General features: G+C 35.3%; 6 protein-coding genes across 9 annotated transcripts in view; 3 read left to right on the top strand and 3 right to left on the bottom strand.

The window, feature by feature from the left end:
- The window catches only part of LOC105256027, a 31,663-nt gene extending 29,727 nt beyond the window's left edge, over positions 1-1,936 (bottom strand). The window contains exon 1 of the mRNA XM_011265653.3: positions 1,440-1,936. Within this exon, the coding sequence (XP_011263955.2) occupies positions 1,440-1,494 (55 nt within the window). The 5' untranslated portion in view covers positions 1,495-1,936. The remainder of the gene's footprint in view (positions 1-1,439) is intronic.
- A 137-nt stretch (positions 1,937-2,073) lies between these two features.
- On the top strand, positions 2,074-5,394 carry LOC105256028 (aladin). 2 transcript variants are annotated; one of them, XM_011265655.3, is made up of 7 exons: positions 2,074-2,558; positions 3,126-3,533; positions 3,620-3,737; positions 3,819-4,118; positions 4,205-4,374; positions 4,480-4,807; positions 5,044-5,394. In XM_011265655.3, the coding sequence occupies exons 2-7, from the start codon at positions 3,175-3,177 to the stop codon at positions 5,341-5,343; spliced, it is 1,575 nt and encodes a 524-aa protein (XP_011263957.1). In that variant the 5' UTR covers positions 2,074-2,558; positions 3,126-3,174; the 3' UTR covers positions 5,344-5,394. The 2 variants fall into 2 exon arrangements, with proteins under 2 accessions (XP_011263957.1, XP_011263956.1); XM_011265654.3 differs by lacking the exon at positions 2,074-2,558 and having other exon boundaries at positions 2,890-3,533.
- A 3,001-nt stretch (positions 5,395-8,395) lies between these two features.
- On the top strand, positions 8,396-14,152 carry LOC105256029 (zinc finger protein with KRAB and SCAN domains 7). 2 transcript variants are annotated; one of them, XM_011265657.3, is made up of 6 exons: positions 8,396-8,656; positions 9,868-10,840; positions 11,114-11,481; positions 11,646-11,807; positions 12,135-12,525; positions 13,896-14,151. In XM_011265657.3, the coding sequence occupies exons 2-6, from the start codon at positions 9,925-9,927 to the stop codon at positions 14,006-14,008; spliced, it is 1,950 nt and encodes a 649-aa protein (XP_011263959.1). In that variant the 5' UTR covers positions 8,396-8,656; positions 9,868-9,924; the 3' UTR covers positions 14,009-14,151. The 2 variants fall into 2 exon arrangements, with proteins under 2 accessions (XP_011263959.1, XP_011263958.1); XM_011265656.3 differs by lacking the exon at positions 8,396-8,656 and having other exon boundaries at positions 9,549-10,840; positions 13,896-14,152.
- Positions 14,153-14,488: 336 nt separating this feature from the next.
- On the bottom strand, positions 14,489-20,645 carry LOC105256046 (GILT-like protein 1). The gene is given in 11 exon segments (XM_020029019.2): positions 14,489-14,775; positions 15,380-15,535; positions 16,392-16,589; positions 17,211-17,384; positions 17,875-17,977; positions 17,979-17,994; positions 19,652-19,703; positions 19,706-19,749; positions 19,752-19,871; positions 20,261-20,395; positions 20,464-20,645. Coding segments are annotated over 11 exon segments (1,206 nt in total). The 5' UTR covers positions 20,564-20,645; the 3' UTR covers positions 14,489-14,667.
- A 2,254-nt stretch (positions 20,646-22,899) lies between these two features.
- LOC105256033 (nuclear pore glycoprotein p62) lies at positions 22,900-25,061 on the top strand. 2 transcript variants are annotated; one of them, XM_011265661.3, is made up of 5 exons: positions 22,900-23,112; positions 23,234-23,467; positions 23,587-23,941; positions 24,196-24,436; positions 24,592-25,061. In XM_011265661.3, exons 1-5 carry the CDS (start codon positions 23,058-23,060, stop codon positions 24,952-24,954), a joined length of 1,248 nt encoding a protein of 415 aa, XP_011263963.1. In that variant the 5' UTR covers positions 22,900-23,057; the 3' UTR covers positions 24,955-25,061. The 2 variants fall into 2 exon arrangements, with proteins under 2 accessions (XP_011263963.1, XP_011263962.1); XM_011265660.3 differs by having other exon boundaries at positions 22,903-23,112; positions 23,234-23,509; positions 24,592-25,060.
- Positions 25,062-25,110: 49 nt separating this feature from the next.
- LOC105256032 (checkpoint protein HUS1) lies at positions 25,111-26,326 on the bottom strand. Its single transcript, XM_011265659.3, has 3 exons — positions 26,139-26,326; positions 25,592-25,998; positions 25,111-25,500 (listed from the first exon to the last, which is right to left on the bottom strand). The coding sequence occupies exons 1-3, from the start codon at positions 26,188-26,190 to the stop codon at positions 25,135-25,137; spliced, it is 825 nt and encodes a 274-aa protein (XP_011263961.1). The 5' UTR covers positions 26,191-26,326; the 3' UTR covers positions 25,111-25,134.
- Positions 26,327-26,899: the final 573 nt, after the last annotated feature.

The raw sequence follows: 26,899 nt of genomic DNA, 5'->3' as shown, positions 1-26,899 counted from the left end.
TCTTTGCGCGAGATGTAAGACATCGTTATGATTACAATCTTCAATGCGCTAAAAAACAGCATTTTCGCAAATTGGATAAATTTGACTTCCGGGAACGATAAATAACTCGAGTCGGACTTTTCCGTAAATCTCTCGCGCTTTTCGTGCAAGCTCGGAGGATGAAAACATCTCTCCATTGTTACAGTTGGAACTGTCATGTTGATTAATATCTTTTGACGTTCGACTAATTCTCTATTTTCAGCCAGATGATGATCATTATAATATAGATATTCATAGATATAGCAGTATAGCATATATATATATATATATATATATATATATATATATATATTGCCAATTGATTGGTAGGAGTCATATAAATTAAAATTCTCTTTTTCACCAGAAAGGTCAAAGATAAATATCTATTATTACTCTGTTGATGTATTATTTATTTAAGAGCGTGAAACGTACGTGAAACGAATATAATCTTCGTTCATCGTTCTCGCAAATCAAAAGTTCAGTTTCTTCGATAAGAATAAAAATAATAATTCGTGTTAGATTTTTGAGAAACTTTGTTTCCCTCGAAAGAGTCAAAAGATATCAAGAGCTTTTTTCTTCATCTGGATATAAATTTTCGGTAATAGCGTTAAATAACTCGAACGTCCCGTATCGAGTTTTCCGAAAGCTTATGTCATTCGCGAAAGGCTAATAGACAGACCTCTATTATTACGATCAGGAACATATGTGAGCGAGTTGCGTAGTATAAAATCCTCGTTCCTCGTCCTAGAGACAACGCTTTCGCGTCCTTGTTTGTTATGCTAGAGCCGCGTCATTCTTTTTTTTTTTTACAGAGACAGTAGCGGATAAAAATCGTGACTCGCGAGAACATCCAGCCTGGAAAGAGATCTATCGGACGTTCCGAACGTATTGGAAACACGCTGGAAAAATTGTCGGAAAAGAAGGGGAATACCGTCTCTCTCAGTTGCATCTCTCGCATTTATCTGCGATCGATCGGAAATCTTTTGATTTGATTACAAATCATGGATATATCATGGATTCATAACAAAATATTATAACCGTGCAAGTACGAAATTTTCGCTCGGTTATAATATTTATCTACCTTTCCTCTCTTCGAAGGCTCGGCAACACGACTCGTTTTATCTTCAGTAGAGGAAACGTACGACTGTACAGGCAAAAGGGACAGATTGAAAAAGTCTCAAAGGTCGAAGAGACGGAGGAGCACCTCGCGATAACGCGAAATGTCCTCTCCTCTCCTCTCCTTCTATCTCCCTCTTTTTCGCTCCGACATCTCGCCCGTTGATCGATGACCGGCCGTACACTTTACGTCTCTCACGGAATTGTTCTTCGCTCGCGAGGAAAATGTTACGCGAGACACGAGACGGCGCGATGAGCGAGAAAGAAGGAACGACAGGAGGGGGTAGAGACGGGAAATTACTCACCACCGATGCTCAGAGTTCTCCATCGGGTCTTCCGCTTGGAACCCTTCTTGCCCATCTCTCGCAGTCGCCCGCGCCACTACCGTCCCTCTCTTCCGCCTCTGCGCCCTCGTCCTGCACCGCTACGAGATCAGTCTTTCGGTTGCCCTTTCGGTCGAGCCCGCGCCTCGTTCCTCTTCTAAGACGGGAACGGGAACGCTCGACGGGCCGAGATCGTCATCGCGCGCGGATCCCCTCGATTCGCGGACTACCTCGGCGGTAGCATCGCGATAACCGTGCGAATCCACGCCGGAATCGTCGTCGTCGTCGCTCGCGAGCTCGTTGCTTCGTTCGTTCGTTCGTCGATCGAAACGGCGACAAAGCTCTCGCGATTTCGCGCTCGTTCGTTCGTATATGTGTTATAACGTGACACGGCAAGCTCCTCTCGCGAAAAGGCACAAGCCCTCGATTCGCGAACGCAACGAACGATTCTGATACGCAACCCACCCTGCTCGAACGACGACCGCACACTGCGGTCCCCACCTCGCCCCTCCCGACGACGTCCCCCTCCCGTCCCGCTTCGCGCGCTCTCTCGCGTAAACGCGCACATACCTACTCTCTCTCTCTCTCTTTCTTATCACGCTCCCTCCTCCTTCTCGCTGTCGTCACTACGCCGTGGATTGTACTTTTCGTCTGCGTTTCTCGCACCTACCGCACTCGGAAACGAAACAAGCGTACGTTCGCGACGCAGGCGAGAGAGAGACGCGAGTGAACAGGTGTAGAAAGTGCATCTCTAATCTACGTGCGCGGGCGCCCTCGCGCTAGCCGGCTGTTCCACTTCGCGATTTCTCGAAAGATTCTCGCGCAAGGGTGAATTATCACTTTAACTATAATCACGCGATATTATTCCGCGAACGCATTCGTACGAGACGACACGCGAACCGCAGCGAGCACCGGCTCTCGCATCGCGATCTTACACGGTAAAACAATTCGAATGGACCCCGAAACTGCGCGCGCACGCGCACTGTACATAATCGCGTTGCCTAGCAACGGTTGCCACGAGCGACCAAATAAACAAGTTTTGCGCCATTTTCCTCCGATTGCCGATAAAGGGATACGCGATAAAATTTGTATTGTGTATATGTGAGTTTTTATATTGTACAATTTACAGATTTCCAATTTTGTACAATTTAAATGATGAAATCTTAAATTTATATGGTTTTTTTTAATGTTGTTTTATATATGCGTAATAATTTTGAATTTTTTTCTTCTCTTTAATATTGATGTGCTTAATGTAGGATTTATTGTGTAAATTTCATAGAATATAATACTGAAAATAATAGGTGAAATTGTTTTTAGTGTAATAAATTTTTTACGCTGTCATATATTTTTATTCAGTTTTTTTATGATATATAATATAATAAAATATATTAAAGCAAGATAAGAGAGCGAGAGAGAAAGACAGAGAGACAGAGAGAGACAGAGAAACTCTCGTATGTATCATTGGATTCGATGTTTGATTGTGTCCATTAAACTACACTATTTCTGTTATACATGTGTATGTAAAAATTAAGTTAGAAAACTAGTTTTCGATTTGAAATATGCAAAGATAAAACATCTAAATTGTTTGTGTAATTCGTTGGAAATCACGTTTTTATACGATTTATTCATGAATATTGTGAGTCACGCGGTAACGGATTAAACGTACAGGTTAGATCGTTGCGGTTCTTGATAAAAGAGACAGAAGAGAAGAGCAAAGATGCTGAAAATATTGTCACTTCAAGATTTCGAGTGTCCTGTTTTGGACGATACGGCAGTCGTTGGTTTAATCGACGGTATCGTGCATTATTGCACCTACGACAAGATGCACGATGAGATGCAACCTTTCTCCAAGTATTTGCGTGGGTATCCCGAGATTTCTATCACCCAGGAGATTCTGGCCACCCGCGACTCTGCGCGCACGGTCAGTGCTGGAGAATTATTTCTGCCTATTCATGATAGCATCTTCAAAAAGCTTGCAAATGTATGGAGAGAGAAAGGATTCTCCGAAGCCATTCGTTTTGCTGCAGCTGCAAATCCGGAGGAGATTACAAATGTTGTACATTGGGTGGCAACGAGGTAACGATATAATATTTTCTATTGCTTGCCTTATCAATAGATATAATATTTTGATGTTAATGTGAAGAAATATGTAACGATTCCAGATGGAATTGGATGTTGGATTTAATGGAAAGAGGAATATATCAGAGAGATGTGTTACCAACATCAGGAACTGGATCTGTTGCCGATATTGTTGCTACAAGGGATTGGAATACATCATTGGTAAGATGATTCAATCAGGAATTGATTAGAAATATATAGACAGATTTGAGTATTGAAATATTTGTATAATGTTTGTGATAGATTAGGTGTCTATCTTGGCATCCGCATTGCGCTCGTCTAGCTGTAGCTACAAGAGATGATCGAATACGTATTTATTCACAAGGCATACTAGGTATACCAGTATTGAGACATAGCGCACAAAAGTCAGTTTGCTGTTTAAATTGGAGACCATATGCTGGCCGTGAATTGGCAGCTGCATGTTATTCCGGAGTTTTAATTTGGACGATAGAATTGGGTGCAGCCAGTAATTTACTTAGTCACGTGATACTTTTAAAGCAAAGAAATCATGTACCTGTTACAAGTGTTATGTGGCATTCGCAAGTAAGCTTTATTCATTTTATTTTTATTGATATTTAATAGAAATGTTGTAGGAATTATAATTTATTATATAAAACGGTTTTTTTTAGGGTGGTTTATTGGCATCTTGTTCACCAACAGATTTAAATGTAATAATTTGGGATGTTTCAAGAGAAGATGGAGTCCCTTTAAAACGTGTTGGTGGAGGTGGCATATGTTTCATACATTGGTCATCTTGTGGCTCACGATTATTGTCTGCTTCATGTAGGAATGTTTTTAGGTAATATTTTCAAATTTATATCTACTTTCTTTCTATGTATTCTATGATTTGCTCAGTATTCAAATAATAGCATATATAATTAAAGAAATTGATATTTAATGTTAGAGTTTGGAATACTGGTGTTCCAACGCCATGGCATGCAGAAAGATGGACAGTTCCTCATGGTCGTGTAGCGACTGCATGCTTTGGTCCTAATTTAACATTACTCTTTGCTACTACTGAAGATCCTGCTACAATATTCTCATTGCCATTGCAAGATAATATATTTGATGTTAAAAAAGCAACTGATAATGATGTAAAGATAGCCATGCGTCTAATCGATTTAACGAAAGTAAATTTTTCTTGGGATGATAATGATTATATCACAGTTGGAGGCAGAATAACTTCCATGGAATGGGATTCAACAGGAAAATATCTCGCTATTCTTTTCCAGGTCTGTATAATTAAATAGATCTGTTTGGTTTACTTGCATTTTTTGTGTATAAAAAAATAGATGTATATTTAGAGAGGAAAAAAGAAAAGAAATAAAAGGAAATAAATAAAAAATAAATTAATAAATTAATTAATAAATAAAACAAAAAGTGCAAACTGAAACAAACACATACAAGTTAAATCATGAAATGCTTAGTGCTAATTTGGCATTTGTTTTTTTTTTTTTCTGGAAAATAGGATAGTCCAGTTATTGCTCTAGTGAAAACAAGCTTAAGTAGTTTATCACGAATAGTGGAAGTGCAGCCAAGCTGTCTCATTAAAGGATTTCCCGGTGAAGTACCAAACTGTATTAATTTTTATCAAAAACATTCACCGTGGGTTTGTTTAACAATAGCTTGGAATAGTGGACGTGTGCAACATTTTCCAATTGTTGAAAATGAGGCCAAAGTTGATACAACTACACATTCCACGGTATTGTCTCAATCTATAAGAACAACAAATGACTCATATAACATCAGCAGTTATAGGCAATATTAAATTATTATTTCTATAATATTGATAAAATAATAAGCACAATTTTTCAACTTTGTAAATAATTATATATAACAAAAAAAATTTTTATAAATCTATATGTAAAAAGAAAAACATTATTAATATAATCAACTGTGTCAAATAATCATCTTATTGTAGATTTTTATATATATATATGGACTGTGCGTGAACGCATTTTATATATATATATATATATATGGACAAAGTTTATGTAATTCTCGTTTCGAAGTAAATTATACCCGTTACTGCACTGTAGGCAAAAAAACGAATGGATGATCTGCCATTAGATTCTCTCTAATGGACTATGTTTGTAACGTATGAAACATAAAAAACACAACATATCCTCTCAGTTTGGTACCTAATTATACGAACTCACATGCAGAGCGTCTTTCTATTTTTACGTCGCTTGACCGAACGCTAAACGTTTGCCGTATGTATATACGTGTTATAGTCTATGCTATTTTCAATACTCCATGTATCAGTCGTTTTATTATATCAGAGTTCTGTATATGAATGTGAACATTTAAGTTTCGAGTACTCTCGTCAAAACAGTTTGACTTAAGCAATTTATCGTTTGTAAATACTTTCTTGTCTAAAGAAAGAAAATGCTACTTTCATAATGTTTATTCAATTTTTCTCAATATTTATTAAATTTTCAAATTTGAAAGATCCACGATAGGTAATTGTTATTAACATATATCTCTATAACTCTCCATCAAATGTGAACATTTCAAAATTAATATTTGATAGTCTACAAATGTCTATAAATAATTTAAGCATTTTTCTCTTTTTTTTCTCATTTTTTGATACATATTTTACTTTGTAACATTTACAATGTGTTTTCCCAAGATTAGAATATTTTGATCTCTATAGATATTTTACAATTCTGAAATATTTTGTATTGATTTTCTTTACAAATGAATATACAGGAATAATGTCATGGTCGTTACAATATAATTATCATATATTAATATCAAAGGTCAAAACAATAAGATTTTATAATAATAATAATAATCATGAGTGCAAATATTAATTTATGCAAATATTAATTTGTCGAGATAAAATAATTGAGATATAATTACTTCACAAGGAAGATCATGCGAGGGGAGCGATTAATCGTTTTTATGCGAGGCGCGATTAAACGCGTTCAAAATGGTTTTTTATATGTTTCGCTGTTATTGCATCCGTATGGAGAGAGAATATGATCGGTGTCCTTTTTACAGAGTATATTTATTTTAAGGGCGGTCGGACCGCGCGTACACACATGCGGCGACTATGGTACGAGCGAAGTTGACAGGTGCCCGAGTAAAAAAGCAGGATCGTGAGCGGGCATAGTATGTATATAAAGTAAGCATAGAGGGCTGGCAGACCACATGTGCCACTCTATCACTTATCTACCCGTAATATGATGTACAGTTCGTCCATGGAAGATGCACCAAGACGTATACATGTTCGTGTGTACGCGTAATTTTCCGCGTAAGAAAAGCGCAAGAAGAGTGAGAGCAAGTCATGTAACACATATTATTGTATGTACACTATTTCATGTGTATCATTTTACGTATAGGGAAAATGGAAAGATACGAAATAATATTTTAGCATATCAGCATATACACCAGTGTGAGGTAAGATTTATCCAAAAATATAGGGAGAGAAAAATATATATTTTATATCCAGTTATAAAAAAATCTGCATCTTTTTCACTTAAAAATTTTTAATATATACATTTTTATAGGTAATTCTAAACACTATTTATAATTATGCTGGAAAATTACCTTTCTTCGTGTCATTAGAATGATGAATATGATTTTAAAAAATTTTTTTAAGTATTCAGAAGTAACTAAAATATGAAAAAAGATTATTTTATAATATCCAAGATGGAGAGGATAATAGATAAGAAATCGAATTGTATTGTGAAAAAATTTCACGTTCCATATAGCAAGAATATCAGTTTAAAGATATTCAATAATACATTTTTCTCTTCAAGAAAATAATGCGTTTGTTAGAAGTGTATGAATTGTTGTAAGAATTAAAAGTGCAAAGATTGGGAATATGACACAATGAAACGAGGTGAGAAGATACATGTAATAACGGTAGCTTGTAATAGGAGAACAAGGAGTGAATGACTTGTGTCCTCATGTGTTGCGCGCGTAGAAGCTGTTGTTAATAAGTGACGCGTGTGTGGCAGCTGGTTTTACATTTTTTTGCTCTGTACCCGATTCTTAGGGTTCGAGCGACGAAAGATCATCTTGAGCTCTCTCCTTTCTTTTTCATCCTTTCTTTTTCTCCTATATCTATCGTCTCTCTCGTTTGTACAATGTTTACGCTGTCTTGACTCTATTAAATAAACAACAATACAAGTAGTTTTGAATTATTTTCTGATAAAATATTTCTCAGGCCAAAATTGTATTGAGTGTCAACAGAACTATAAGAAACGATTTTCTTCTTTGAATTTATTGAATTTATTTTATTGAAATAATTATTAAGAAATCATAATCAAAATAAAAATCATAATTAAATCATTATTCTATTTTTTTATAATATACAGTTCTTATATTGATATATTACTTATATATTTTACAATGTTTGATATAGGGAAGTTTTATCAGCAAAATCACTTGTGTATCATCGAGCGTAATCTGTCAAATCATGAATGACCGACTCGCACAATGTGCGACGATTCCGACTTGAAGGAGGCTTGGAAATTACTCCAAGGGAAGAATGCTCCCGCGCGGGGCATCGAACGCGCGCCAACAGATGTTCGATCGTGCCCGCCACCCCCGAGGCTCGAAGGGACCGCAGGACCCCCGGTGTCGCGCAGCGACAAGTGCAGCCGCGGATAGGCAAGCGAGGGGGGACTTGGGGAGGAACGACTTGGCACGATGCAGCCACGCGAGTGGGCGGCGCGATATTCCCTCACGCGCCTTCTCGTATCCTCGCGTGGTTTTTTATAATATTCCCTCCGTATACGTTTTCCAAGGAGAGGAGCGATTTCGAAGAGCTTTGCTGCGGAGGAGGGGAAGATCTTGATCCTCTCTGCTCGGGACTCCTTGGCGGAAGAAAGCGGTCGTCGCGCGGCTGATAGTCTTCGACGAGACGCGTTAACGAGTGGTGCGAAAGCGTCAACCCCCTTATCAGTTTCGCGGCGAGCGTTGTTTTGTTCATTCATTCGGCGTTTACGTTGTCTCTAGTCTGATTAATTGTTTGTCGCGTGCGTACCACGAGAGAGTAAGAGCGGAAAAGACCAATGCGATAAGCGTGTTCGCGATCGACGTGTACATGTTGATACGTTGATATCGAAGTAAGCTACTCTTCTAGCGTTATATTCTTCAATTTTTTACTATCATCGATTCGCAGAGAAAAGTGAGACTATCAAACAATCGGAGATATCTCTTTGTGCTCGCGATAATTTAACAATACGCGGGATTAAGACGTTACTTATGAGAGAAGTCTAGCGTCTTTGGAGCGATTATTATACGTTTCCTGACAAAAGAAAAATCAGATTTCATTATATTGTGCTCCGTGTCTGATTACATCTCATTTTCTCCTAGTGGATTAAATCAAATAAAGGATAGAATTTTGATAAAAAGTTGATTTGATAAAAATTGCAATTGAAAGAACAGAAAAGATTACTATTTTGATTGATCAAAAAACCACACCAACAGTTGCTTCTTCCTTGCTTAAAAATCGAAAGTATTTCTTATAACGATATCATAATCTAATGATTGCAGTGGCTTTTTTCCCTATGTAGAGATATGATATACAGTAAATTATACGTAAGTACTCAAGATTCTATTTTTAGAATCTAGCTATAGATTTAGCCAAAACAATATTCACTCGTTTTTATAGAGGATTGATTCTTATTTTTTTGAGCCCTATATATATTTCTATGCTCATATATGTTCAATAGATGAATCTCATTTACATTATCCAGCAAAAAATTACATTATCGGTTTAATCAACGTGCATTATTTTGCTACAATTTATCTCTCATTGTTCAATCTAAATTACATATATTTTATCTATCAAAAATTATGCACATGCGCTATTAGTTGCGATTCAAATTGTGGCGCGTGGAAAATGCCACGTGACTTCGTCTACTTGGCGGCAGCAAATGAAGCGATAACGTTAGCAAGAAGTAAAAGGATTTTTATAAGAAGAATGCCAAAAAAATAATAAAGAAGTGACGCTCGCGACAATTTGTCAATTCACGTTCATACGACAACTACATAATCGCATAATCGTCGCGAACTCAATCATTCGTATCATTATTATCGTTATCTATCGATATCTTTGCTGGGTTCCGTTATCTCATGCCTAACGAGAGCTCCCGAGAGATGATAGTCGAGCAAAGAGCACATGCGGGGAGTGGGATGACATTAAATGCGCGTCTCGCGCTGACTTTCTCAATCTTGTTGCGCGCATGTTACGTTACAAAATCCTCGCTATAGTTTCGCAATTTAATCGGTCTATTGCAATTAAGTATATACGTATCGCTATGATTGACGACAGGCTGCCGGTCGCGTCGAGCCCGGACCGACGACCACAAAGGAGGAGGAGGGGAAGAAGATGCACCTCGAGGATTATCACGGCGAGAGAAGCGAGGAGGACGCGCGACGTTCCATATCCGGCCTGGACGACTTCGTCGACGACGGTTCGCTGCCCGATATGACGTCCTTGGCATCCATGACCGGTATAGGGATCGACGACGCACAGTCGCATTGCTGGATGACCTCGCAGACGGACAACGGTACCCTCTTCTCCTCGTTGGATCCGCAAGACTATCTCGACTGGGACCAGGTGCCTGTTGTCTTTCAATATCCCTCCCAGTATGCTAATACTGGGGGTGGATCACCTGGGAGCACTTGCAGCGAAGCAACCACGCCAAGCTGGAGCAGTGTACTGACGACGACGGATCATGGCGAGGATAACTCGGATTGTCAGAAATTACCGTCGATGGGCTCGGCGTTTTCCTTCTCGAGGACCTTCTGCAACGCGATCTATCCGGAATACGGAACAGAGTCGCATAGTTGTCATCAGGATTATCAAGAGGATTGCCAGGAGGACGTGGTATCGTTGCTGATGAGCATGCAAAACGATATCGCTCAAAGCTACGATTCTTCTTCCGCACAAATATCCTCCATCGGCGATGAGTTTGATCTGAGTCTAATTAGAGGTGATCCGACGTCTTTGCTGAATGCCGTGGACTCGCCGTCGTCATCGTCAACGTCCTCAACGACCTGTCTCACGGGCGACGATCAGCAAGAATCATTCCAGAACTTGGACCCCCCATATTACGCGGTCGGACACCTCGTTTCCTCGCAACAGCAGCCGTCGATGATCAATTTTGCCGGCGATGTCGTCGGCACGACAGACAGTTTCGGCAATCAAGTGATACTGCCGCGGAATGAGGGTCTGCTGTTCGGCAATCAGCGGGTCGCCGGGTCAAAAGTCGCGGAAAACGAGAAGAGTGATAAGTCATACGGTACGTACGCAGTATATTTGTCTCTTCGTTTCGGAGAGGAATTTATTCTGTTTAATTCATCAGAATTTATCTGGATGTCTTATCAGATAAAAATCCTTGGTATTAAAATAAAATCCGTCTACTTCCAATATTTTTAATAACGAAATAACAATCCAATATATTTCAAATATTTTCTAATAAATCCGGAAATATATTTCCAGCATCATTTGACATTTATGACTATAACGTTCGGTATAAATATGTATTTACAGTCGCATATATATCATGTTGCAGATTGCGCGAAACCAGCGGAAGAGAACTTAGTCTCGTCGGCTTACCAATGTCACTGGATCGACTGCGGTTGTGCGTTTGCAGAACAGGAGGGCCTGGTGCGGCACATCGAGAGGCGGCATGTGGAGTCATCCTCGACGAACGTGCATGGTCACGGTAGACGGATGCAGCGGATGGACCGGGATAAGGAACGCGAAGGCAAAGAGACAGGGGAAGGTTTTCCTGGCGCCGCGATGGCAACGACGACGAATCGCGAGGACGAATTCGCCTGTCTATGGCAAGGATGTCCACGCGCACGACCCTTCAATGCGAGATACAAATTGCTCATTCACATGCGAGTACACACGCAAGAGAAGCCGAACAAATGTCCGGTTAGTGTCATTGTCGTCACTTCATTTGCTTTTCCAAATCTGCGTCAACATGATTTTTACGATATCGGCATGTTTTCTATACAAATTTTCTGTGTATGAAAAAAAAATTGCATGAATTATCTACCAACAAACCAATTTTCCTAAATTGTTAATTTTTTGTTTAGTTTGCCGGTTGTAAGAAAGCCTTTAGTCGTTTGGAAAATTTAAAAATTCATCAGAGGTCGCATACAGGCGAGAGACCTTATGCATGTCAACACAATGGCTGTTCGAAGGCATTTAGCAACAGCAGCGATCGAGCTAAACATCAGAGGACACATTATGATAGAGTATGATGTCATTTTTATCTATCTCATGTGTAAATAGCATTTAAAAATATTTCAAACAGCTTTTTATAAAAACGCAATTTATATATATATATATATATATATATATATATATATATTACATTTTTATTAATTAAATTTTTAATTTTCATTAATTTTAATTTTATTGTAGCTTAATATAATTTTTAACATTTATTTAATAAATTATCATAGCATATATATTTTAAGTTATTTAATCGTAAAATATATCAATTTGAGCATCATCGATTTAATAATCTTTTTTCAACATAATTTTATAAAAAATTAATAATGTTAATTTTTTATTTCCAGAAACCATATGCTTGTCAGGTAAGCGGTTGTGGCAAACGTTACACGGATCCGTCGAGCCTTAGGAAGCACTTGAAAAATCATACGGAGAATTCTAATACGTTGTCGAGTTTATTATCGGATAAAGTATCGACGACAACCAATGCAACAGGATCATTAAATTCGATGAATTCTTGCCGACAACGTCAAAACACATGTATCTTTGACGTGGAAACGAATCATCCATCATATAAGCTGTCTAAAATTTATATTAAAGATGAAGACATAAATAATATACGTCACTCGAATAGAATCTCCATAAACCTTGACAGTAACCAACAGGAGTACGTGCCAATCGAATCGGTTCGACATCTTCTTATCAATGATATCAACAATACACAAAGCGAAAGTACAGGTAACAGATATATATATTCAGTTTCTCGATCCAACCTTTAGTAAATACTATAAATCTTATCAAATTTTTGTCACGAGAGATTTATGACTTACAATATTAATAATATTCGTCCAACGAAATATTTAAAAGAGAATGATTTTTAATAATATTACTTTATATATATACATATATATAAGACAATCCATCTTTTATTATTAATTGTAATATTTTTGTGGTGTTTTTTAAATCCCATATGCTACATGCATTGTGAATTTTAATAATATATCTATCTAATTAATCAATATTAATCACGAGTTTTAAGTATCCTCTCAAATTAGAATCAAAGATATTATGCATGACGATCTTATATGTTTTGAATTCTTAGCATGATTTATCCTATGCATGACAATATTTATAATCAGTATCTTCGATATAAAAAATCTGGTCGAAATACGATAAGAAATATTCTATCTTACTTTTAGTCTGACTACTTACATGTATACACATAACATCATTTGTCATGTGTATGTGTGAAAAACATCGAACAAGATAGCATGATCTTTGACTTTTATTAGTAATAATAAAAATATGTTATTACGTTTACAAGTTCTATTAATTTTTAGCGAAAATATTTGTTAATATTTATTAAATTGATCTCTCTCTTTGTCATGAAATTATTATATATTTAAATTAAAATTAAATCTTACAGCAAATTTATCAAGAGTCTACTTGGAAAAATCTTGATATTATTGAGCTATTTTCAATCTTCTGTATATAATGTTTTGAAAAGAAAGAGAGAGAGGGAGAGAGAGAGAGAGAGCATATGATTAATTATTTTTCAAAATTCTATCTCAAAAAAGATATAGCGGCATTTTCCGCGGACATATTTAATAGAAATGTTATCACATCGTTATAGATTCTTTTGATATCTTTAGGTTGCGCGTAATTTTGATCAGAACGCGTATAAAAAGGCTCGCGCGGGTCATCAGCCATTAGATCGTACATGCGATACCGCTCGTGCGCGTGTTGGCTTTTTCTGTCGTGGCTCGCGCACTGCAATGAGACGCCGATGACAGTGTCACGCTCAGTCATCTATAGTTAATCTCAGAGGAGGTTCGCCGTGCTTTTATGCTTTTACCCCATACCGAGTCTTAAAATAATATTCTTTACTTTTTTGGGGGGGCCGCGCGACGTACGCGCGTATGATGAACGCGCGAACGAGCGAGCAAGCGCATACGCGTGACAAAACAGATGACGCGATGCCACGTGCCACGCATCCGTGCTATTTCCAAAGGACCCTCGCGTAATTTCATAAGGAGTATGTAAAAACGCGCATATAAAATCGAATGCGACAGTCAGAGAAAAAACAGCCGTCATTGCTATTGTTTCAGGATACTGTGCGTCCGCAGAAGATAATATGCCAGATTTCCACGATCTTGGCGCCGATATCGAACAGCAATTTCACGAGCTGAGCGCTCTCGATGACGCTATTTTCATCGACTGATTTCTCTCAGCAGGAGAATCTTCTCACGAAGGCGAAACAGGGTAGATGCTTCGGTGAATGAGCGGTAAGAATACAAGTTTGATTTGTCGAAAGATCACCCTCAGAAAATGTAAATAATATTATTTATACATTAAATATGACCGTTTAGTATGAAATCATGTTTATATAATGATTTTATTTTTATTCAATTCGAAATATATTAATTATATTTTAATCAAAGAGCGCTGAAAGTGTCGCATATCATTATGAATATTATTATTTTAAAGGATGTATAATTTACCATATATAATTCTGTTAATTGATAATTGCTAATATCGTATACTCACTTAAACAAAAATGATTGTTTTACATATTGTTGGAAATAAGAGAGATGGATCATTCACTCTCTCTGATCATTCACTGGCGCATTCATTCTTATCGTCACGATCTCATTATCGACGAATCGCGCTGTCTTTCCAAAGATTCATTTATTTCATTTTTTTTACAATCATTTTTATATGTATTAGTCCGTTATATTTGACAAATCGTATATATTTTTGTATATAGGTACTTATGTATATTATATAAGCGAACAATATATCATTTATTTTAACCGAGCGATTATTTGTCCCCGCACCTTCAATGTGTGACTCGGTTTTATCCTTCCTTTCTAATTTTCTTCAATTCACACTGCTGCAAATACTCGGTTTCTCCTGCTCTGTTAAATGGTGACAAATTAGTTTGGAGAAATTGTTTAGTGCCACGTCCTGATTTTCCTTTGAGTATACCTGTATATATAATTGAGATTATTTTGTGTAATTGTATGAACACACAGGGGACTTTTTAATTTTTATATAATTGTTAGCAAATAATTAGTAGCAAATTTAATAATATTATAATGTAATATAATAATAAAAAAATTTTTTTAATTAAAAAATTTAAATTAATATTAATATTATAAAGAATAAATTTTATAAAAAATTAAGTCACAAAAAATGTGCAGTGAACATATATATAATCTACAACATTTTATTTAATTCTAATTTATTAATAACAGAAATAAAAGAACTGTATAATGAACTATAATCACAATACTGAAAAAAGAAAGAACTGAAGGCTTGAGAAAAATGTGAAAAATGGACTGCATAAAATAAAAAAAATCAAATTTACATAAATATTACATGAATATTACATGAATAAATAACATACACATTAAGAAAAAATAAGATATATATGCTCTACTAAAAATAAATTTATATTGTATGTATTTGTATGTTTTCAAGTTATATACATGAATATTGAAAAAGAGATATATTTAGATGTTGACTGATTAAAAATATGTCGACTTATCTTATTAGTTATACAGATCATACGAAATGAAATGTAGCTTACCCCGTTAATTATTATCGTTGGTACGAATCTAAGCGGTGGTTGTAGATTGTGCGTTTTGTCACCATTCGCTGCGAGCAAATCGTCTCCGAACGAGCTCTCGATGCATTCATTAATCAATTTTTGTGTTCCTTCGGTTAGACCAATGTCTTGAGCGCACTAAAAGTCAGTTATTCAAAAATTTAGTTTTTTTTTATATAAATTTTTATCATTACATATTATCTTAACAGTAAGGGACGTAATTATCACTGAGAAATTTAAATATTTTTATGGCTTGTGACTGCGACGTGACTGAAAACATAATGAAACGTGTGTCATCGAGCTTTGAAATATCAGCAGTATTTGTAAAATTTAAGAGGAACTGCAATACTTTCTATATTTACGGTTTACGTATAGATTATTATCAGATATTTTCAGAAGTATTTATAAAAAGGAATAATATTCAAACAAAATCTTCAACAATAATTAATTTAACACATCTACAAAATTTGAATGTTTTTCAAATATCTTTATGATATTATTTAAATATTTGCACTGTCATATTTATCCGTAAATATTAGAGATATCGCTAGATATTTTATCATTATAGATATTATTTAAAAAAAAACAATTTAATTTAGATTTTTTAAGTTTCTATCTTAATTATATAACTATGGATAAAATATCTAACGATATTTCTGTTATCTCAATTTTTAACTATAATAATCATTCTTTTTTATTAAGTTATAATATGTACGAGATCTCAGGAATATATATAACATTTAAGGATACCAAAGTACATTCTGATAAAGTGTACGTATGTAACATGCTATCTCGCGATTTCGATGAGAAAGTATGCCAAAAGGTCGATGTCATTAGAGTTAAATGTCAGTTGGTTAACTCTTGCCCATCGGAAACACGTCCTACGGAGATTAATTACATATTACTTCAGAGTAAAAGCATATTCGCCGCAGTCTCAATGCCGCTTCAATTAACCACGTATTTTACCAGCTGGAAAATTATAGAAATAAACTACCTGCGGAACAGCGGTCGACGGATTTCTAGCGGACATTGCACAACCGACCAGTTTAACCGTCAGTTGCTGTTGCTTCTGGGCCTCTTCGGAGGTCTGTATGCTGTGAATCGCGCACGCTTGGGCCTTATTCCCGCGGCACTCGGCAGATCCATGTTGACACAAGAACTGCCATGGACCGGTTTCGCTTTCGCGCGCGTGCTATGTATGTATCATTAATTTGCATTAATGTGCTTGCCATGAAAAGGTAGCATTCTCATCGACGTTTATAAGACTGAAGACTATAGCAAGGTCATCGTTTAGCGTTTTCAAGGGTATTCACGTGATTCAAAGCAGATTCATCCTTTGTGTAATAATTTCTTGAAGAGTTTTACACGATTAAATTAGTAGTACAGAATAAAAAAGTATACAAAAGAGAGAGAGAGAAAATAATACAAAGGAAAAAAACAAAAAAATAATAATATAAAAGTAAATTTGAAACTATATTTTTAAATATTTCCAGTAAGAAACTTACTGCAATGTATAATAAATGTGTTGGAAAGTTAGATTATTAATAAATATGTTATGCGTGTTTTATACAAAATTCGATATAAAGAATGTGATAAAACAGATTATAAATGCGAAGATCAAAGGTAACTAAAAACTTTATGAGAGAGCGATAAAAAAGATATGTACAAAGTTTTTTTTTCTACACTTCTACAGATTATAAACGTGTCCACTCGAGATATTATTATCATTAAAGATCATTTCATTACTTTATATATTGCTTCATGATTACATGATAAATGTTTAATGCGAGTTACGATAAAAATTATTACTCACCGTAGCTTTACCATAAGGAATCAACGTGATGTGGAGATGATTTTTCAATTCCGAATACGATGGTATGAGTTGATTTACGATCCATCGCATACTATCGCTGCATAATGATTCATAATAAACATCCACGCTCACGTTGGTCCTCTCCGATTTGTCATCGACCAATTGTGCATTGGACTTAAACAAATTTATAAAATAATCACGTACTGCCTAAAAATCTAAGTATTGACTGTCTTTACACGTTAACTCTTTCTTTGTCTTTTATAAAAAAAATTAACGAATTAAAAAGAATTGATAGACTTTTAATTGGCAGCTCCAATATGCAAATTAAAAAAACTAGTTAATTAAATTAAAATATTCAAATGAAGAGAATGTTAAATAAAAATATATGGAAATATAATATTATGAACGTGTAACATCAACAATGTTGCAGTGAAAAAGTATAAGACTATTATTATATTATTTCCATATGATAAAAATAAATCTTTTCAAGGTCAAAATATAAGAGCCATAATCCGAATGTGCGCAGGTTTCAGGAATTTATGAATTTAGTAAATGTAATGTACGTTTTAATTTTTATTGTTTAGGTCATCATCAATTTGTTTGTTTGCTGGAAATGTTTAATGAAAAAGAATATTTCTCGAAATTCAAAATTAGTTATACTTACCAAACTATGACAGACAAATGTAACAAAGACGGCGGCCACCAGCCAGGCGCGAGAATCGAACAAGTGGTATCGCATGGTTGTGTCGCTAACGAATGAACTCAAGAAGGCGTTTTAAACCTGCTGTGAATTGACGAACAACGGATACAGGAGAGGGAGATACGAAAAGCGTTGTGAGAGATACGGTGGGGGATCAGAAAGAGAGAGTGAAATGCGACAATCAATAACGGTTAATCTCGAGGCTGATTCTCGAGATGTTAATCGAGAATATACAGCAATTATTATTTATTCAGAGACTAGATGATGATTACAGATGCCGGATGTCCATTATTTGATATAAGTGTAGATACAATATAAACAATGTCTCTAGCATTGAAGCAATGTACATACATATATGAGTGATCTTTGATGCAGCGTCATCGCACATGCATTGCTTCATTATCATCTGGATTGCGTGATAAATCGACGCAACATCCGCATGTATTTTTGCCATTTGTATAGTTGACAACATATAAAATTTTTATAACTTTGTAAAACTTGGTTTTTTCTTTCTAGTAAAATAGATTTAAGATAATTTAAAAATAAATTTCTTAATTTAAAATAAAAAACAAGTAAAATTTATTTTAATTACAAAGAATATAAAAATCCACAAATTATATGGCCTTATTTAAATTTTTGCCTTGCAAAATTAAATTTTTTAATTTGCTTAATGTTGATTGGCATTTATTTTAACATTTATTGATTTTTTTATGACTTGCTATGTGTAGATTTATATTTTTTAAAAATAGCAAAAGAGCTTCTTGTATAATTCTATTTTTTATTGTATTTATACGTTTTCAACGAAATAAAATTGCTTTAAATAATATTTTATAAACTTACTTGAACATTTCATTTTAATTCACTCTATGTTAGGCAAACAAATTTTAATTTTTATAAAATATGCACAAAATTTGCACACCTTGGAAAGGAACATTTTCTAAATATTTACAATTGTGTATAGAAACATACACAATTAAATAAATAAAACAGTGATTAAATAAAACAATTGTGAACAAAATTATAAGATATATTTAATATATCTTAATATAATAACAGAATAAGTTAACAATTTGCATTACAGATATTTAATTATTGGAACAATGATATATAGAAAATTACAAAAAATGAATAATTTGCTATAATAAATAATGAACTAAACAATTATCTGAATTTTATATATATATATATATATATATATATATATATATATATATATATTATAATTTAGTAAATTGATCAATGCATATATATATATATATATATATATATATATATGCATTGATCAATTTAATAAATTATAATAAAAAATTATAAAGGAGTCTTATAATTTTTCTATATCAATCTACAATTTTTACATGCATTGTATTAAGAGTTCAACATATTGAAAAGCTTCGTTTTGAGCAAAGAAATTGTTCACATTTTTTTTGTTTTAGAATTATATAAACAAACAAGCTTTTTAATAAATCTAATGTATATCAAAGAGTCATATGTCACGGGTCTATACCTTGATGAAACTTCAATTCTGGTTGTACTTGCTTCAATTCTTGATACAGATCATTGGCACGTTTTTTGAAGGTTTCTGCAAGCTCGGGATTTTTTTGCACGCCTTCTCCTCGCGCATGCATCTGTGACAGGTTCGCACAAGCATATGGATTACCAAACTCACAGCTCTTCAATGATAGCTTGTAAGCCTCTTTATAGTTCTTGTCAATGATGCCCTCAAGACCACCCAAATAAATACCCGATAAATAAAAACAAGCTTTGTCTGAATTGTACATGTCACAGGCCTTTTTTCAATTGTTTTAACACCACACACTGTGGATGTTACCCTATCTTTTCTCCGACATTATTCTTAGATGTTCCCAACACACCAGCATGCAGACATCCATACTCATCATTGAGTTCACAACCTTTTGACATATATTTGTATGCTGTCGGTATATCTCGCTTGCAACCTTTACCTGCATTAAATAAGGAAATATTATACAAAGTGCTTAAAAAGTACTTATAGGTTTCCTCTATTTCAAATATTTAAAGAAATATTTACCAAACATTATTAGTAAATTAATCTTATCAAATATTATTAGCAAATTAATTTCTTCATCAAAGGTATATTATCAGAAAAAGTAAAGTTTCTTGATAACAAGATTAGATGAATTAATATTATTAATTAAAAAATTCAAATATCATTTATTATTATTATAAATTTAATAATATTAATTTCAAATATTATTAGCAAATTAGTCTTTTTTTTACTAAAGATACAAGCAACTCCCATGAGCATATAAGCTCAGGTGTACACTTATTTCCCAAATATTATATAAGATGTATATAATATCCAGTCACTCACCGACTGCTTTGAAATCACCGAATTTCGCACAGCTTCTAGCATAATTATATTGATCGCAGGTTGCCTTGTATATCGCAGCGGCCTTTTCCATCTCTTGCTTTATCGCTTCGTAATAATCACCTAATAAGTGGCAGACTATTCACGGAATAAAATATTGTTTTGACATTTAGGTTAGGCTCAGTTCTCAATATATCTTTACTTACCATTTGCTTTTTTCTCGCTATAACAACCAAATTGATACTCTGTATGAAGATTCTTCAAGAATTCCTTCACATCTTCTTCGTTTTTTAAGTCGTACGCCATCGTTTTGTAAATAATCTTACGAGTCGTAAACCACACGTGTATATACACAGAGGCTGCGTTCGTTTTGACGGTTTTAGCGCTGAAAGCATCGCTCTATCTTTGTTTGATATTCGATGTGCAATAAGGACGAAATGATGCTCACAGCGCATGAGCGTGGAAAGCAAACGCAGTCAGAGAAAAGACTGAGAAGTGTCATGGCTGTTCCGTTCCAACAGTTAAGGCCAGTTAAGGCCCATTCTACAATGAATCGTAAGTCGTAGGCAAATTGACCAATCATGTTTTATTGCATGCATTATTTTTGAAATAATCAACCATGATTGGTCAATTTGCCTACGACTTACGATTTACGACTCAATGTAGAATGGGCCTAAAGGCTATAGCACACACTTTTCATAAGCATAAAGGTGCGGCCTCATTGACGCTAAAAAGTAGCGTCAACCATTGGTTGAACAAAGAGGTAAGTATAGTTGCTTCATTGTTCAACCAATGATTGACGCTACTTTTTAGCGTCAACTATTGGTTGAACAAAGAGGTAAGTATAGTTGCTTCATTGTTCAACCAATGGTTGACGCTACTTTTTAGCGTCAACCATTGGTTGAACAAGGAGGTAAGTATAGTTGCTTCATTGTTCAACCAATGGTTGACGCTACTTTTTAGCGTCAATGAGGCCGCATCTTAAAGCGGCCTTTTCATTGACGCTACTTTTTAGCGTCAATGAAATTGCACCTTAACAGTTGGCAGCCCTACGAGATAGGCTGTGCAGCACTGCGCGTATATAAAATAAATTTGAAATCGCTTCTAGTCTAACCATCTTCACGCGATCGACTTTATTTGAATTGCACGGCATCGCATCGAATTATGATGCGGCGCCGATTTGTTTGAACGTAATTCGGGACATCGCGATGCTGTATAAGCGTCGAATGAGCACGAATTGTCACGCAAATATGATAAATCACATCTACTCACCGTTCACCGGCTGTTCCACAGGCCGCTCCACTCGCTCGCCTCGGGACGTCCCATTCCGATCTTGATGCACACGATATCATCAACGCGAACGCGCGACACTTTATTCGGCACTCCCGATATTCGCTCGCATCCGATAATCATCATCAAGGGCGCAAATAACGCGACGCAACTTCGCTCCATCTTCGCGATCGCGCTATCACTGAACTGTGAAAAATAGCTGTCGCGCACTTTCACCGACATATTATGAAAGTCGCGCGATCATCCTTGGACACTTTCGACGCTCTTTCACTCGCGATATTCGTTTAAAAACGGTTAAAAGACGCGAAAAATGCGGACGTACGACGATCCGTGTAACTGCGTATGACTCCGATTCACGTATGACGCGTATGACGTAGCTATGACGCGTATGACGTAGCAGTCACGCGCCAACATGGCGGCCGAACCAGTGCGCATTCGTTTCTGCACACTGGTTCGGCCGCCATGTTGGCGCGTGACTGCTACGTCATACGCGTCATAGCTACGTCATACGCGTCATACGTGAATCGGAGTCATACGCAGTTACACGGATCGTCGTACGTCCGCATTTTTCGCGTCTTTTAACCGTTTTTAAACGAATATCGCGAGTGAAAGAGCGTCGAAAGTGTCCAAGGATGATCGCGCGACTTTCATAATATGTCGGTGAAAGTGCGCGACAGCTATTTTTCACAGTTCAGTGATAGCGCGATCGCGAAGATGGAGCGAAGTTGCGTCGCGTTATTTGCGCCCTTGATGATGATTATCGGATGCGAGCGAATATCGGGAGTGCCGAATAAAGTGTCGCGCGTTCGCGTTGATGATATCGTGTGCATCAAGATCGGAATGGGACGTCCCGAGGCGAGCGAGTGGAGCGGCCTGTGGAACAGCCGGTGAACGGTGAGTAGATGTGATTTATCATATTTGCGTGACAATTCGTGCTCATTCGACGCTTATACAGCATCGCGATGTCCCGAATTACGTTCAAACAAATCGGCGCCGCATCATAATTCGATGCGATGCCGTGCAATTCAAATAAAGTCGATCGCGTGAAGATGGTTAGACTAGAAGCGATTTCAAATTTATTTTATATACGCGCAGTGCTGCACAGCCTATCTCGTAGGGCTGCCAACTGTTAAGGTGCAATTTCATTGACGCTAAAAAGTAGCGTCAACCATTGGTTGAACAAAGAAGTAAGTAGTTGCTTCTTTGTTCAACCAATTGTTAATGCTACTTTTTAGCGTCAATGAAATTGTACCTTAACAGTAAGTTTTCGACCAATCGCGTTGCTCAATTTGGTTACGGACGGCCAAATTGAGCAACGCGATTGGTCGAAACCTTACTGTTATGGCTCATGGAAAGTGTGTGCTTTAGCTACTAGTTAAGCTAACTGGCCACTGTTGGAACGGACCTCAGTCTTCTCTCTGGTATTGCATCCTACAGGAGAATATCCGTAAAAAAATAACCACTATTTCTCTTATTAGCTGAACCTATCGTAGCGTCAAGAGTATAAATAATGAGTACACCTCAAAACACCGGATTGTCTTTTGGTACCCCAAAATCTACAGCAGGTAGTAATAGCACCAGCTTTCATGAAAAAATAGAGTATTTTTTTTATGTGTTTCTCGGTTTTTCTTGAATTCTATTTGGATAAAAGACAACATTTTGACAGTTAATCTTTGTATTCTTCAGGAATTACTGGTTTGACTTTTGGCACTCCAACTACCATGGTTACTGGTATAGGCTTTGGTCTTGGTGGTAGTGTAACAACAACATCCATATCTACAGTTTCGAGCCTGCCAAATTTTACAAATCTGACGAGCAGTGCGGCACCCATGTCTGTACCATCAGGACTCTCTTTTGACGCTGCAAAAACATCCACAACTGCAGCTCCAGGATTTTCTCTTGCAACGACTACAACAGGAGGTCTCAGTTTTGGAACATCAAAACCTACAGATACTTTTCTTGGTGCAATATAAAGGATCTCCTGATTTCATTTATTTTTGTAAATTGTAAAAAATAATGCATATATATTGTATTTATAGGCCCAACTGGTCTGACTTTTGGCACTCCAAATGCTATGTCTACTGGAACTGGATTCGGTCTTAGTAATACAATTGCAACAACATCTACAGCAGCAAATGTTCCAAGTTTTAGTCTTCCTAGCAGTACAGTTCCATCTATGACACCAGGACTTTCGTTTGATGCCTCAAAGACAGGCTATAATACTACTACAACTGCAACTACAGGATTTCCTCTTGCAACGACAACTGCAGGATTTAATTTTGGAGTTGGAACATCGACAACGAGTTCTACATTTTTGAATAAAACAACTTCGGCTCCTATTTCAACGAGTCTGACAGCACCCTCTACTCATACTTCTTTGGGTACTACCACTACGTAAGTTTCAGTAATAATTATGAAATCTTTATTTATAACAATCAATTTTTGTACACTTAGGTCCATATTCTGAATCCTCTTTTATTGATAAAAGTGCTTTTAAAAGTGGCTTGTAGCCAATCAGAAAGCTTATAAGCCTCTTTTAGAGGCACTTCTATCGATAAAAGAAGATTCAGAATATGGGTCTTAGTAATTAACAAAATAAATTCAATTATTTATTAAGCTTCTAAAATTCTTTATTTTTTTTATTACAGGGTTAGTTCTGTAACTGGTATTCAATCAGGAGCAATTAATTTCTGTCAGCTTGAAGAATCGATTAATAAGTGGACCTTAGATTTAGAAGAGCAAGAAAAAGTATTTGTAAATCAAGCAACGCAGATTAATGCTTGGGATAAATTGTTGATAACAAATGGGGAAAAGATAGTGACATTGAATCAAGAGGTTGAAAGAGTGAAAATTGAACAGCAACAATTGGAACATGAACTGGATTATGTGGTAAGTAACATATATTTGCAGCTTATAATAAATTTATAAAATTAAAAAAATACATATACATTTAATATAATTCTATCTAAAGTTTAAAATAGTAAAAGTCAAAATAAAATTTATTATTAAATTTTAATTAAAAATAATACAATATATTCTCTCAGGTTGGACAACAGAAAGAATTACAAGAATGTTTGATACCATTAGAAAAAGAATTAGCATCTCTTTCTGTTTCTGATTCCGATCGAGAATATACTTATCGTTTATCAGAGAATCTCGATACTCAATTAAAACGTATGTCAGAGGATTTAAAGGAAATAATAGAACACTTAAATGAAGCAAACCGCGCTCAGGATTCTAGCGATCCTATTGTCCAAATTGGAAAAATTTTGAATGCACATATGAATAGTTTACAATGGCTCGATCAGCAGACAGCTTTGCTGACCCAAAAAATACAACATATTGATCAAATGCATCAGAGTTTTAGACAAGAAAGTGAACAGAATTTACATTTAGCATACAATTAGTTAACTTATTTTACATTTCAACTTATAAAAATTATTTTTTAAATTTAGTATATCATGTTATCTCATTTTTTGGAGAGTGTGGAAACATATATGATTTAATTGTATTAAATGTGTAAGAATGAAAAAATAGGAAATATATTTTGTATCTCAATATTATTAATACAAATTTCTTTTTATTACTCAGGAAGCAATGGCTGGTATAAAATAATGAATTTTAACATATTCTCCTACATCTAAAGTCAGTTTTATCATCTTCTCCTGCAATATGTTACACTTAACACTATCTGGATGGAGAATGTCCCAACCAAGAAACATTGCAAGTTTCTTTATGTTCACAGTTGCAGAGATATCATTAGATTCCTGTTCTTCTTTGCTTTTCCAAACTTGCAATCCTTTAAAGTGAGTGGACACAGTAGCATAGTCCACTTCAATTTTTAATATCATTGTACCATTTTTATTAGCAGTTATTATTAGTTGTGAACTCATATTTTTCATTCTATCTATAATACACCGCAAATACTTCAAGTGTGGTATTTCTATCGATATCTAAAACAAAATTTTTTTCTTGTATTAATCAGAGAGAGATACAGTACACGTATATATTTATGGAACTTCACATGGAATTTATTATACTTACATCAAATTCAGGAACATCTGGCATTTTATGTTCTATCCATTCTCTGCGTGGTATAAGCCTCACTGGTACATCATGTATACACTGTCGTGAGTCAATAGCCATGGAAGATAAGTCAATATCAAATGTGAGACAAGGTTGCCGTTTGTTTGTCAATTTAATTTTGACACTTTTTGCCATTATCCTTAAACTATTTAAACTTCTGGCAAACATGGAAACATCAAATTCTAAGTAAATTTCATTTTCTTCCTCTGACACTCCACTCATAATATATTCTGTGAAAAGATATTGCTGAGAAAGTACAGCCCAAAGTACAGGTATTCGTTCGTCGCCGATATTGAAGCATAACTCGTCTGGTGTCAATCTCAGAACACAATATTTCGTTATTCGGGATATGGTGTTGACAATGCCTAAAAAAAGGATGATTATGATTAATAAAGAACAGTTAGTGCGTGCGAAATATAATTGAAGTAAAAATAAAAAATAGCGAGATATATCTATTTTTAATAATATTCTCAGTAAGGTTAGAAATACGAAAATGTGATTTTACTTGTAAAATCTCGCATAATGTTTGGATCCACCATTCTGCATCTGAATTTCATTTTTATTTAAATACTATATTTATTGTTGACACTTGTTGCAAATATTAAACTGTTAAATGAAATATGAAATTGGCACGAAAATTTTATAGATTACGCATATAAGTCAATATAAGTAACGTGAGATTTATTAATTTTATTTTTTATATATTTTTCATTATTCTCCTCCTTTAAGGAATAATACACGCGTAATCTCTTTTATTATAAGTACAAAATTCAAAAAAGTAAAGTCAAGACACTTATTTCTTTATCTTCTAGTTTATTTCGATTTATTTCAATCTCAATTTAATATTTAGGTGAATTTGAATTTCGATATGCATTTATTTTTTAATTTTTTTTAATTTTAACTTATTTATTTATAATATTAAATTCAATATTATTTATAATTATATTCCAATATAAATTGCAGAGCTTCTCTCTGGTTTGACCAATCGGGATAAAAAGAATTTCCTTGTCTTGATTGGTCGAAAGCAATTCCATAGAAATAGATTTCCGAACACACTCAAGTAGCATTTAGTAATTTCTAGTCATTTATTAGCGCAACAAGCCACGAACTTTTAATTTGACAATTTGTGTGCGCAGCTACGTTCGCGCAAGTACGCGCTATTGTTCGTGTAGTAGATATTTCTTAGTTCTAAAAATTTTCGGGCTCTATCAATATCATTTATGATTTACAAAGTTCTACTATTTTGAGCTAAGTAGCATCCCACCA

The sequence above is a fragment of the Camponotus floridanus genome, unplaced genomic scaffold (genome assembly GCF_003227725.1).
Source record: "Camponotus floridanus strain SB8 unplaced genomic scaffold, Cflo_v7.5 scaffold14, whole genome shotgun sequence".
In the NCBI taxonomy this organism is placed as follows: Eukaryota; Metazoa; Arthropoda; class Insecta; order Hymenoptera; family Formicidae; genus Camponotus; species Camponotus floridanus.
The sequence above is the reverse complement of the archived record's forward strand: the minus strand, read 5'-3'. Positions and strand labels throughout refer to the sequence as shown.